Source organism: Poecilia reticulata, chromosome 9, assembly GCF_904066995.2.
Source record: "Poecilia reticulata chromosome 9, P_reticulata-male-v2, whole genome shotgun sequence".
NCBI lineage: Eukaryota > Metazoa > Chordata > Actinopteri > Cyprinodontiformes > Poeciliidae > Poecilia > Poecilia reticulata.
Window position 1 is genome coordinate 18,017,857 of NC_088838.1, and position 13,526 is coordinate 18,031,382.

At 43.7% G+C, this 13,526-nt stretch overlaps 3 protein-coding genes across 3 annotated transcripts; 2 read left to right on the plus strand and 1 right to left on the minus strand.

Annotated features, from left to right (window-relative positions):
* Window positions 1–751: 751 nt before the first annotated feature.
* LOC145552953 (uncharacterized) lies at window positions 752–8,038 on the minus strand. Its single transcript, XM_081611140.1, has 13 exons — window positions 7,543–8,038; window positions 6,982–7,131; window positions 6,790–6,876; window positions 6,547–6,672; window positions 6,119–6,388; window positions 5,553–6,034; window positions 5,124–5,451; window positions 4,037–4,838; window positions 3,710–3,919; window positions 3,217–3,587; window positions 2,242–2,412; window positions 2,045–2,149; window positions 752–1,941 (listed from the first exon to the last, which is right to left on the minus strand). Exons 2-13 carry the CDS (start codon window positions 7,129–7,131, stop codon window positions 901–903), a joined length of 4,143 nt encoding a protein of 1,380 aa, XP_081467266.1. The 5' UTR covers window positions 7,543–8,038; the 3' UTR covers window positions 752–900.
* Window positions 8,039–8,439: 401 nt separating this feature from the next.
* On the plus strand, window positions 8,440–10,899 carry gatc (glutamyl-tRNA amidotransferase subunit C). Its single transcript, XM_008418687.3, has 5 exons — window positions 8,440–8,742; window positions 8,817–8,867; window positions 10,254–10,423; window positions 10,520–10,623; window positions 10,731–10,899. The coding sequence occupies exons 1-5, from the start codon at window positions 8,572–8,574 to the stop codon at window positions 10,790–10,792; spliced, it is 558 nt and encodes a 185-aa protein (XP_008416909.1). The 5' UTR covers window positions 8,440–8,571; the 3' UTR covers window positions 10,793–10,899.
* A 1,544-nt stretch (window positions 10,900–12,443) lies between these two features.
* isg15 (ISG15 ubiquitin like modifier) lies at window positions 12,444–13,203 on the plus strand. Its single transcript, XM_008418685.3, has 2 exons — window positions 12,444–12,529; window positions 12,612–13,203. Exon 2 carries the CDS (start codon window positions 12,624–12,626, stop codon window positions 13,089–13,091), a length of 468 nt encoding a protein of 155 aa, XP_008416907.1. The 5' UTR covers window positions 12,444–12,529; window positions 12,612–12,623; the 3' UTR covers window positions 13,092–13,203.
* The last annotated feature ends 323 nt before the right edge of the window (window positions 13,204–13,526 follow it).

Sequence of the window (13,526 nt, forward strand, 5' to 3'; positions counted from 1 at the left end):
CAAAAAGTTACAGAATCCCAGCCCTCCAGAGCTGCAGTTTGATGCCACTGCAGGAAGTGTCAATTGTAAGAAGCGGTTTCTTACAATTCTTGCAATGTAAATGGTAAGAAACGATGTCTCACCGTCGTCATTTGTTCCTGGACAATAAATACCAAGCCGATAAGCAGTTTCTATCTTAAAAAAGAAAAAACACGCCCGAACAGGGACTTGAACCCTGGACCCTCAGATTAAAAGTCTGATGCTCTACCGACTGCGCCAAAGCTGGGGAACAATAGTCTGCTTGGGGGGGGGAAGAAGGGGAAAAAAGGGGGGGAGAAGAAAGGGGAAGAGTGAGGCCAATCCCAGAGTCGCGAGTTCGATCCTACCAGTCGCCATACAATGTTTGAGTGAAAAGATTTCCCACAATCAATGTTCAAGTGTTATGAAGTAACAGCTGTTTTTTTGTATCTTGAAAACATTTTAAATGCTTTTTTTTACAGATAGTGTTAAATTATACTATATACTTGATACAGTCTATTTTAATGTCCTTAATTATACCCAGTGCTTATTTTCATTTTTCACAGCAAAACAATGATAAAAACTAAAATATTCTTGCAAGTGTCTTTCCTAAAGTACTTTTTGAGTGAAGTGAATATCTTTTTTCTAGTGTATGCTTAAAATTATTACCAATAATTCAGAATTTGAATCAGCTAACATTTACTTACAGTAAAAGACCATAGACCTTATAGGTTTCAAAGAACCAAATATTTATTCATCAACAATTAAGACAGTGAATGAAACATGTTTAGTTAGTCCAAAAACATTGTAGCATAATGACAATATCAATCGAAAACAAAATAAATAACACTGTGAACTAAATAAAAACTATATACAATGAAACAGTTTGTGAAGTTATTTAAATTAAAGAAAACATTTATTTTTCTTTTTAATTTGTTCCAGCCACTGCTCTTTAGTTAGACTTTCATTAGAGGGACAGTAAATTTGCCCTCTATATTGGCTGTGTCCTGTTTCAGCAATTCTAAACTGCCCGCATTTTTTGCATGTATTGTGCAAAACTTTGCGTGTCAGTTTTCGAGGTTCTCTATCAGGTTCAGCAGGGGCTGCTCTGGGAGCCAGAACAGGGGCCACAGCAGGGGCCAGAGCAGAGCCCAGAGCAGGGGCCACAGCATAAGCATGTGGAGGAGGGGTGGAGAGGCTCCACAAACTCTGTTGCTGTTGGGTAGTGAGGATAACAGATCCCTGTGGTACCACTGGAGTAATTGCCACTAGCTGAGGCCTTTTGGGTGGGGCAGGGAGAAGCTGCCGCTGTCCTGATGGATTTGTCCCATCAGTGAATTGTAGCTTTCTTTTTAATTTTGACTGCCCCACAGTGTTGGATGGTAGCCTGTACGAATGCAGTGGCCCTGAATGTGGTACGCCGTAATGCGGACGTATATTTGCAGGCAGAAGTGGGTCAGCAGCTACAGAAAACCGGCTGGGAAGGTTTAGCCCTTGAAGTACCACAGCTGTTTCTTGCCTTTTGACCCTTCTGTTATGCCACTGAACCAGGGTGGTGTAGCTCACATCCACTAGCTGCAAGTTTGTCTGCCCCATCACAGCTCCATTTGCTAGAACGAGCTGCCTGATCTTCCTATAGTCTTGAAGGATTAAATCCCACCTGGAGACTGTGCCTGCCCCTCTTTTCTTTGGACTACGATGGATATTGCACAGCCGGACAAAGATGGTCTCCACCAGGCGGCAGCAGTCTGGCCATTGGGCAGATGGGGCTGGAGTGGTTAAAGCATGCCTCTTCACACTCTCAACCCCAGGAGTAAATTCCTGCCTCTTCTTGGGGGACCTAAACCTCCCAGTGTTCAATCTCTCTTGATGCCTTGCAGCAAATACCACCCTCTGTTTATCAAACTCCAGCAGGTTCTGCCACAGAGCAACAATGCAGCTCACCTAAACAGGAAAATAAAACAATTATACATGAGGACACAGCAATATGCAAGTGAGGTGAAAGGCGTGTGCATGTCTGCAGCAAGCAACAACGTATGTTACTGACCTCCTGGTTGTTCAGCACCAGTGAGGTTTTGCTCCTTAGCTCCACCAGATACTCAGCCAAGCTGTCAACTTTGTCCAGGCCTGGTACACCGACCTCATCTAAACCCTGAGAAAACATAAACAACATAAAAAATGTAGAAGTTATTTGAAGTTTTATTTTATTTTTCTTCAATTCTACAGCTTAGAATGAATGCCCACCTCTGACATAGGCACTGCAATGCCAGGCTGGGTGGAGGCAGCGGACTGGGTGGAGGGAGCTGGCTGGATGGAGGCAGCGGGCTGGATGGAGGCAGCGGGCTGGGTGGAGGGAGCTGGCTGGATGGAGGCAGCGGGCTGGATGGAGGCAGCGGGCTGGGTGGAGGCAGCGGGCTGGGTGGAGGGAGCTGGCTGGATGGAGGCAGCGGGCTGGATGGAGGCAGCGGGCTGGGTGGAGGCAGCAGACTGGATGGAGGGAGCTGGCTGGGTGGAGGCAGCAGACTGGATGGAGGGAGCGGGCTGGGTGGAGGCAGCGGGCTGGATGGAGGGAGCTGGCTGGATGGAGGCAGCGGGCTGGATGGAGGCAGCTGGCTGGGTGGAGGCAGCGGGCTGGGTGGAGGGAGCTGGCTGGGTGGAGGGAGCTGGCTGGATGGAGGCAGCGGGCTGGATGGAGGCAGCAGACTGGATGGAGGCAGCTGGCTGGGTGGAGGCAGCAGACTGGATGGAGGCAGCTGGCTGGGTGGAGGCAGCGGGCTGGGTGGAGGGAGCTGGCTGGGTGGAGGCAGCGGGCTGGGTGGAGGCAGCAGACTGGATGGAGGGAGCTGGCTGGGTGGAGGCAGCGGGCTGGGTGGAGGGAGCTGGCTGGATGGAGGCAGCGGGCTGGGTGGAGGGAGCTGGCTGGATGGAGGCAGCGGGCTGGATGGAGGCAGCAGACTGGATGGAGGGAGCTGGCTGGGTGGAGGCAGCAGACTGGATGGAGGCAGCTGGCTGGGTGGAGGCAGCGGGCTGGGTGGAGGGAGCTGGCTGGATGGAGGCAGCGGGCTGGGTGGAGGCAGCAGACTGGATGGAGGGAGCTGGCTGGGTGGAGGCAGCAGACTGGATGGAGGCAGCTGGCTGGGTGGAGGCAGCGGGCTGGGTGGAGGGAGCTGGCTGGATGGAGGCAGCGGGCTGGATGGAGGCAGCGGGCTGGGTGGAGGCAGCAGACTGGATGGAGGGAGCTGGCTGGGTGGAGGGAGCTGGCTGGATGGAGGCAGCGGGCTGGGTGGAGGCAGCGGGCTGGGTGGAGGCAGCAGACTGGATGGAGGGAGCTGGCTGGGTGGAGGGAGCTGGCTGGGTGGAGGCAGCGGGCTGGGTGGAGGATTCGAGCTGTGATGTAGCAGAGAAAATGGTCTCATCGTCTAGCTCTGATACTAGAAAATCCAAAGCTTCCTCATCCACAAAGCCTTCATCTTCCTCCGCTACATTAGCCTCCACATCTTCCAGCAGAACATCTGTTTCTTCTGAGTCAGGCTCGGCTTTCAGTGGCTTTCCTGTTTGACTTAGAAGGTAGTCAACGCCCAGTAGCTCACCTATGGAAAATCGCAAACACATTGATAGTAAAACAGTCCTAAACATGTTACATATTAGTGATTTTTTTATACTGTAGTTTATCTACAACTGTTTTTCCTTCACATATTTCATTTTGTAATACCTGTGTACTTTGAAGGAGGCATAAATTGTGGGACGTACTCTCGTCCCAGCACCTTCAAGCTGTTCTGATTTATGGACTGAGTCATGTCTCCAGCATATGTCAGAAGAGACGATGGTTTGTTGGTCACTGCTGCAGAACCCCGATCCTGATTCCATCTATTCAGGCCTTCCAGGAGGTAGAGCTGGAAATTCAGCAAGTTTGCACTGGTTCCTGGAAACAAAGCAAAAAAACAAAACATCATATTAATGTGTTTGAAACAATACTGGTAGATCCAGTTTTTCAAAAATATACAGTAAAGGGTTATAGTCATGTTAGAAAGCGACATACCTGGAATAAACCTGTTTAAATGACAGTGAAATGACTCCAGGGATGTAGAGCCTCGTGAACAGCGATAGCGTGTCAACTTGATTCCGCTCTTGTTGACACTGCCCACCTCAGTGTACAACTGAATCCCTGGTACATCCTGAATGCATTTCACATGCCGTTTTTGGACAGCCCAGATGTGTTTCATTCTGACTTCATCCAGCAAGGGAACTCCCATCAAATCTCTCCCTTTTGGACCATTCAGCTCCTCCAGCAGTCGTTCAATAAAGACAGTAGTGATGTCGTCTCCCCGTGTCCTCCTACGACAGAAAGTACTCAACTCCTTCTTTGTTATCTGCCTGTCCACCATGGCGTTGGTTATACCTGGCCTCTGTTCCTGCTGGAGCTGCCTTTCTTTGGCTCGTCGAAGAAGGTCAAGGTCCCCTGCATCCCACTCAAAAATGCAGGAGGACAGTGCCCGCATGAAAGCAGGATACAGAGGGTGGGCATCCGTGGTACAACCTACAGCCAGCCTCCGCATAAAGTGCCAAATGTCCAGACGAATGTAAATATCTGGCCATTCTCCAAATCTGCCCTGCAGCTTGCTGAGGCCCTCACTAACACAGCAGCCACAGTCCACATATAGCACCTTTGGAGGTGCAGCCCCAGCCTGGCGATACCGCTCCATCAGTCCTGCAGCCATTTTGTCCAGTCCTGGACCCTCCTGGACAGTCAGGACACTATTCAATATTTGGCCCAGCTCATTGCTGACTGACGACACCCACAGAGCTGTTCCTTTGCTGTGGCCAGCCAGCTTTTTGGTGATCTACAATAGAAAATGTGGAATTAAATCTTGCTGTTTCTCGTGTCTATAGAAACCACTGTCTGCTGTGGATGTCATAACATTTTCATTGTAGAACAACAAACTTTTTCACAACACGTTTAATTGTTTAAACTGAAATAGAAAACAAAAAAGTTATCCCAATTTTTTTTTTAAATTATTAGTGTTTTAAATTTAATAGTGTACACCTTTTTTTTTCAAGTAGGATATAATACTAATACTAATAATAATAATAATACTGATAATTATCATCATTACCTGGTTACTAACCTTTTTAGTGGAGTCCAGCTTCAGAACTGTCCCCAAGGTGGAGGTGATGCTGGCCTTTATGTGGTCTATGCGTGACAGAATATCTCTGCCATACACAGTCAACAACCAGCGATCAGTGGGGATGTCAGCTGGTTCTGGGGGCTCCTGGCACACCACCGGGAAAAGGCTGGGTCTATTTACAAAGTTAGCGCACTCCTCCAGGTAGTGCCCCAACCTGTTCAGCCACTCCTCCCCGTGGTTTTCTTTCAGCTGCTTCAGCAGCCGCGCTGAACTGTTGCCCTGCGTTCTGTCTCTCATCAGCCTGATCACTCGTATGTCACAAGCATACCTGGAAGGCAGATTAACAAAGTATTTATTCCGCAGTAACATTTACATGCAATTTGATATCTTCATTCCTCCAGTTAGCATTTTACTAAATGTTTTACTCACTTTTGGGTGAGGATGAGCCGAAATAGTTTCTGGTGTGGCAAGTCCAGTTGGTCTCGGATGCTCTGGGATGTTGATAGATATGTGAGATTACACCCGCTGCACCTGAGTGTCTCCGTCACCAGGAGGTAATACCTATCAACATCCAGGACCTTCCGAGCCCTCTTGTGGATGCCAGCACCTGTAAGATGATTTCCACAAGCTTGGCAGAACACCCTGACCTTCCACTGATGGTAGGGCATCCATACCAGGAGCCGATGTGAAAAAAACCTCTCAGGTGTCGGCACCTGATGGTAAATGAGGGCCGGTGCAGGAGGCTCGTACCACAGCTTTAAATCTGGGCGCAGTTTGCCAGATTTAAAGAGGGTATTTGAGATCCATCTTTGATCCTGCACAGGGATGGTTTTCCTCATTTCACTCGGCAACCAGAAAGAAGCTGCATCACCACCTGCAGCTAGTTTTAACAGAGACGTTGAAGGCTCTTCCTAAAACCAACAGAACATAAATATGTTTGAAAACAGATATCTTAGAACTGCATTACTTTAATGAATATACACTGCTGTACTCACAGCTGCAACTGTCTCGCTGGAGTGTGTCTGGGAGGATGGAGCAACACTTGGGCTCCTCACAGAGGGTGGAGGGGGACTTGGGCTCCTCACAGAGGATAGAGAGGGACTTGGGCTCCTCACAGAGGATAGAGAGGGACTTGGGCTCCTCACAGAGGATAGAGAGGGACTTGGGCTCCTCACAGAGGATAGAGAGGGACTAGGTGTCTTCCGGGCCACCAAGTTGGGCTTCACTGAATCCGAAAGAGAACCCCCAAAATGGGACTTAGTGAACTGAAATGAGAAATGTACAATCATGTGAAGTAAATACTTTATAAATCACTCCATCAAAAATAAGAACAAGAAAATGTTTTGTTCAAAAACTATGATAGTTTTTTGCCATGACAGAATCAATGATATAAAGTATTGAGCAAACAAACAAGAACATTTACCCTTGACAAAGATGGAGGGGACCTCAGGAAACAGCGAGTGGCTGTTGCTGTATCACCAGACGTAGATTGTGAAGCCACAGACTGTGGGGTCAAGGAAGGAGGTGCAGAAGGAGGCTGCAGTGCAGGCTACCAAAACAAAGATATTGTAAAAGTCACCATTCACCAGAATTGCAAGAGACAAGACATAGCTTCAAATTTGACTAAAAAGTGATTGTTATTAGATATTATTTTAAACCAGCTTACTTTATCAGTGTGAAAGCCACAGTCACAAGTGACAGACGCTCCAAAAAGGGTGGTCTGTCCCCGAACTTGCATGGGGCATTTTTCTATCTGAAACAGTGTAACATAATCTTATTAATGACAGCTACTCAAGTCTGTCCCTTTTTATAAACATATCTACACACACAAGTGAATGAAACAGTGACTTCACTTTACCTTCTGATAGATGTCATGCCATTTCTTCTGCCTTGGGGCTGGTCTATTCCCTGCATTGGAAGGCCAAACCCCAGTGCTGGCAAATGCCTTAAGCCTTGCCATCCACTCCCCATCCCCCATACCTTTGTGGCTCTTTGGCTTGGTGCTCATCTGAAGATAACATTGGGAATTAGCAGAATCAAATTCCATAAACTAATGATGCACTTTGTGCACAACTAACAATGGGTATGACATAAAAGCATTTAAAAGTAAAATCAAAGCCATAGTTTTCTGTGCTCATAGTGAGGTAAAAAAAAAAAAAAAAAAACTATCAACCTCGATCGATCGATCAAGGTCGGGCTATATATAGGTTGATATCTATGTATACATTTACATTTTAACTTAAAGTGTTACTACTATATTATAAAATAAACTGTGTCCTTACTCTTTCACTCAGAACATGACATCAATATGTCGCCCTTTTATTGAAAGCACAATATATTATTTTAGCTGATGTAAAATTATAAATACGAAATCTGTTTGAACGACAACAGACAATAAACAATATTAATAGGTACTCACAGTAATATCGTTAAGGTCGACAGATCGATGATGTGATGACGAATCCTTCTCTTTCCTTCTTCAACGAAGCTAGGCTACTGACATCTGACTTTTAGAATCTTCCAACGGTTGTCACTTTTAAAAATAAAATCCGATTTTTTTTGCTTGTGGTGGGGGGGCGAGAGGGCGTCTGGGGGATCACGGTGATTGGGCATGTTCCATTGTGAACTCGAACATTGATAGGTTCGCATGTCGCCACGGTGATTGGCCGATTTCCATTGTGAGCTCGGACATTGATAGGTTCGCATGTCGCCACGGTGATTGGCCGATTTCCATTGTGAGCTCGGACATTGATAGGTTCGCATGTCGCCACGGTGATTGGCCGATTTCCATTGTGAGCTCGGACATTGATAGGCTCGGTCCATTATGAGGCGGTACGCCATTGGCTAAACCGTTCAATGTGAGAATGGAAGCTGGGCAAGGCCATTGGAGGAGAAACATAGACTTACGTGAGCGAAGTAGAGCCATCCGGGCGCTCTTGTTCAGTGATACGTCGTTACTCAATTTCAAAATCCTACCTCCCAAGTGTCAATGACGCTGATATTATTTAAATTTTAGTTAAAATACTAAATGTAGATTTGTTTATAGCCCTTGTATTTACATTTCAAATTGCTACGCAGGTCAATATTGACACGCACTGTCAGCGACCGTTAACGGTAAACTGTCGACAGCATCGCGGCATTTTCAGCTCAAGCGAATTAGTATCTTTAAAATCCTCTCTTTTAGTACTTTGAGAAACAACATCTCTACTATATTAATGCAGTCTTTATTGTGAAAGACATCTACACAATATGTATTTAAAAGAAATAAATAAATCGTATTTCCTGTTTCGCAGGAAATACGTTCAGTTTAGCCTCTGTTTTACTTCCTCCTTCTTTAGCATGTTGTTAGCAAAGCTGCAAGCTATGTGGAGCTGACCTTACTGGAGAAGAGGACAAAGAAAATGTGGCGGTTTTCGCTTAGATCACATGCAGAAGTGATTGAGTAAATATGACGAAGATGTTGGCATTTCAAACGCTTCGTGTCGTTTCCCTGGAAATCCTTGGTTCGCCATGTAACCTGTTGGCAAACAATGTTTACTCCATAACTAAGAGATGCAGCCTCAGAAGCCTGCAAAGCCAAATCTTAAGACCGCTCAGCTCCCACCAACATAACCCAAAGGTAGGGCAAATGTAGCATATTAAAGATTCTACAACATTTTATTTATTTACTAAGGATATCTGGTTATCTTACAGGTCCCAAAAGTGCCAACATGGGAGCCTGTACCAGAAGAGCAGCTTCCTCAGGTAACATCCTCATGGCTGCATGCATGTAAACACAGAACACCCGTTATAAACTGACCCTAAAGTTCAGGAGGTCATGCTCTGCATCTGGTTCTGTCACATGGAGGACATTCACAGTGCCTTGAGAAACTTAAACTCATTCACATTTTGTCACACATTGGGATTTATTTGATAGGCCAACACAGCAAGTTTTCCATTTGGGACAATAACCAAGTAGGATGAGCACAAGGTAATGAATAATTGTGAAGCAGAGGAAATTTCTACTCTGTCATCTATTTTACAAATGAAAATCTGATGTGTGCCAGACGTTTGACTGGTGTAAAGAAAAGCCTTGAATAGACTTGACAGACAATGTCTTTGTACCGAGACTGCTGGTATTTTGCAAAGAAGGAAGAGAGAAAATGTTCATTCTCCAGATGCAGTAAATTTATAGAGACATTCCTTAAAGACTTGCAGCTGTAACTACAGCAAAATGTGGTTCTGTAAGGTATTGAGACAGCAGACAATTTTTTGTTTGTAAAAAGTTTTTCAGGATTATGCATTGTTTTCTTCGCCCTTCACAATAATGATTTTGTGTTGGTCTGCCACATAAAATCCTAGTCAAATAAATTAAAGAAGTCTGGATTTTGTGTAATGAGCGATGGAAAAAAAAAAAAAAACTGTGATCTATTAAGAATTTTGTACATACCGCCAAGGGCTGGAGATGGGCACCAGCACCCCTCCCGACCCCACTGAGGGAAAAAGGGTGCAAGAAAATGGATGGATGGATGGGTGGACATACCGCCAAGTGGGAAACGTGCATCAAAGGACACATGTTCATATAAGGCGGCCATATTTCGTCCAATAAAGTCGTCCCAATTGTCTAATCAAAACAAACAAGACTAACAAGTGAGAGGAAAAAAGACTTAGTTCAGTTTAAATGTATAACGCAAATTCACAAAGCTGTACAAGACAAATAGACCAAATAAATATCCAACCATATCTGAAATCGTATTTGTTTCGCTTAGACCTCTTCTTGTTCTCGGAGGCATTCCTTACTCCACACATTTCAAGTTTTGTTCAGGGGTTTCTCTCTTTTCTTTGTTTAAAATCAAAATCATATCTGGCAAACTTTGTCTTTGTTTTTATGTGAAGATGCTATTCTGTAGACTGAGACTTTGAGCAGCACAAAAACACACATACCAATTAAAGTCTCTTTGTATTTAACAGACATTACACAAATTCTGAAGTTATTTAATGATCAAGTATGAGGCCCATAATTAGTAGATAAAAATGCTTAATTGAAGCATTTTACAACATGAATCAAGCTGCAGATCCATGTTTGATTTTACTTATAGTATTTAGGAGAAGAGTGGTCATACATCACTTCACACAGTATTAATGCTGCAGCCCACCAGGATCCCTGCTGACCTGGTGGACAAGCTGGAGCGGCTGGCCTTGGTGGATTTCCGGACCAAGCAGGGGCTGGAGTGCCTGGAGAAAGCCATTCGTTTCGCTGATCAGCTTCACGTTGTTGACACGTCTGGGGTCGAGCCGATGGATTCAGTCCTGGAGGACAGGTGCTGCCCAGATAGCTGTGAATAACAGCTGGACCTGATAGAAAAGTAACTTATTGCCGTTTTGTTGCTAAATGTGGTTTTGCTTCATCCACTCAGGGCTTTATATCTGAGGGACGACACAGTGACAGAGGGTGACTGCGCAGAGGAGCTGCTTAAGCTCGCAAGAAACACAGTGGAAGAATATTTTGTTGCACCACCAGGTATGAGAAGAATGACTACGTTTATTGGCCAGCGTCTGTATTCTTCTTGAAGATATTTAGGTCTGAAAGTGCAGAATCGTGACGATTTTTCTTTTTCTTTTCACCAGGAAACATTCCTCTGCCTAAAAGGGAGGAGAGGGCTGCCATCCTCAGACACTCGGAATTCTGATGACATGATTGTGAATAATTTATTGCTCTTTTTTTTTTTATGGAAAATTGTACGTGTCTTTACTGCAGTTTATCTGCAGCCATAAAACAATATGGGAGAAACTGGGAGATGTGCAGCTGGTTTTATTGGCTCAGCTTCTGCTAAAATTCTAATTTTCCTGTTGTTGACAAACATGTTCGGGTTTCAGTATCATTTCACATGAAGTTGATGTCACATATTGACTACAGCTGTGATGATGCAAAGTAAAGACAGGACAGATATTACATCGCACAGGGAAATACATGTTATGTTTTCTTATGCTGGTTGTCATATTTTACATAACATTTTCACTAAAATCTGACCCAAGACTCTTCAAATGTCTTAAGCTCTTCTAAATATGCCTGTAAATATTGATTTTACAATAAAGGAATAAAAATTTAAAATCTATTTCACATTTTTCCTTTTCACGTTGTGTGCAAGACCAATAAATAAAGTTATTTATTAACTTTAAAATGTATTTAAAGTTGTTAAATTTTAAATTAGAATTTATTAACTGGATATTTTTTTAAAAGGGGAGTTTGGGATTTCATATTTTTAGCAATGTCAAGAACATTACAACTCTTCGTCTCCTACCACTTATTCATTAAGTTTCAATTGAAAAAATGCCCAATTTGATGCAAAACACATCTTGGAAATATGTTAAGAAAACAAAGCAATACAATTTTTTTCACACTGATGAAAAAATCATCAGTGTTGATAAAGGAATTGTAATACAGAAGTGTCACATTGTGATCTGCACAGTCATGGGAAAGACTGATGTCTCAACTCTTGAAGAATGGCAACACTCCCTGCTAAAGAAGCTGACTGCAGAGAGGAGCTTAGTATTTACAGAAAGTTCTGTGGAAGGAAAACATGTTGGTTTGGCTAACTGTGTCCTTGGGAAGATTTTGAATCCAAGCTCACCCAAGAATGAACTGCAACTGGAGTTAGTGGAGAATCACAGAGTCTAAGGGTTAATGGTTACAGTATTTCATTATTTCTTCACATAAACTGGTTTGGATTGCTTTTCTCTCTCAGTAAATGAAATCATAACTTGTAAACTGCATTTTGTATTAACTCAGATTATCTTAGTTATCTGTTAAATGAAGCACAAAGCTTGTGTCAAAAAAAAGCAAAAACAAAAGAAATCTGAAAGAAATTTCAAATATATTTTTGAGTTCCAATTTTTAAATTCCTAAACTAAATCATGGTTTTGATAATTCACATTTATACTATTGATCTTAGGTTATGGGCTAACTAGTTGTCTATTAACTCGTGATTATTGCCTATATTCGTTTTGTTTTATTCCTAATAATAAACAAAATGGGCCACTAAACAATCTGGGCTTTTTCATTTTCTGTTCTGCTTCAGCTTTAAGCCTGACTTTGCATTCACTTCATCTGATTTCTTATTGTCCTGTTTTCGTTTCCCTCCTCTCATTACCAGGTAAGCTGTAAAACTCAGCTGTTCCTCCACCACCTCACCTGTTGGCAGGTGTCCAGGAAACGTCGTGAAAAACATTTGAACAGGCGTGTGCTTTGGAGAATAGAAACCAAGATATGACAGAGAGGGAAAACGAATCTTAAATGAAGTGGGCGGGTCCAGTCTGTATATAAACACAGCTGTTCAAACTCAGAGGAGCAAAACACCTGAGGATCAGCGATTACTGGACATTTGAAACCTGAAGGAGATTTTCTTTCGTTAGAGGTTAAACGCAAGGTAAGTTCATCTCCTAATGAATGCGTCTATGAGCTCACCTCTAAATATTGTCATGATGAAATGTTTTTAAATTATCTTTCAGATTAGTTTAATCATGGATATAGTCATTAAAATGCTGGACGGGACGTCCCACACACTGAAAGTAAACCCACATGACACCGTGGGCTCTCTGAAGATGCTCATCCAGCAGAAGCTGGGGGTTCCCGCTGCGAGGCAGAAGCTGATCTTCAGGAACGGGTCGAGCACGCCTCTGAACGACGACTCCAGGACCCTGAGCTCCTACAACATTGAGCAGGGCTCCCAGGTGTCTCTGCTGATCACCCAGCCATCCACCTTCCAGGTGTTCCTGAAAAACGAGAAGGGGACGAACAGCACCTATGAGATCACACATGACGAGACCGTGGATAACTTCAGGAGGAGAGTGGAGAAAAGAGAGGGGGTTCCTGCGAACCAGCAGAGGCTGATCCATGAGGGCCGGGAGATGCAGTCTGGAAAACTGTCTGACTACAACGTGAAGGAGCACAGCACCATCTTCCTGACTCTGCGTCTGAGAGGAGGCTGAGGACGCTGTCAACATGAAGAACACATTCCAGTTTTTATTTATTTGTTAAGGCACTTTTATGAGAAACTGTATTTTCTTTACACATGCAAAATATATATATATTACTGAAGTAAGTGATCAAGGAGCATGAATAAGGGTCAGTCAGGACAAATTTTATTTCTGCATTCTATAATCAGTAAGTATAGCTTTTTAGATGTTATTATTAATTAGTACTGAAATTCTGGGAATTTGTTAAAATCCAAACTGTAAAATTTATGTTCAAAGCAAGAAACCATCAACTTCCACACAATATTCAAAACATGTTTCGTGACAAAGATGGGGGTTAGAATTTAAGAGAAGGAAATTTAGAAAAAACAATGGATCAGAACAACCAAAAAGTTTTTGTATATCATTGTGTTTAGTAGATCTATGGTATGGTGTGGGGCGACTTAAGTG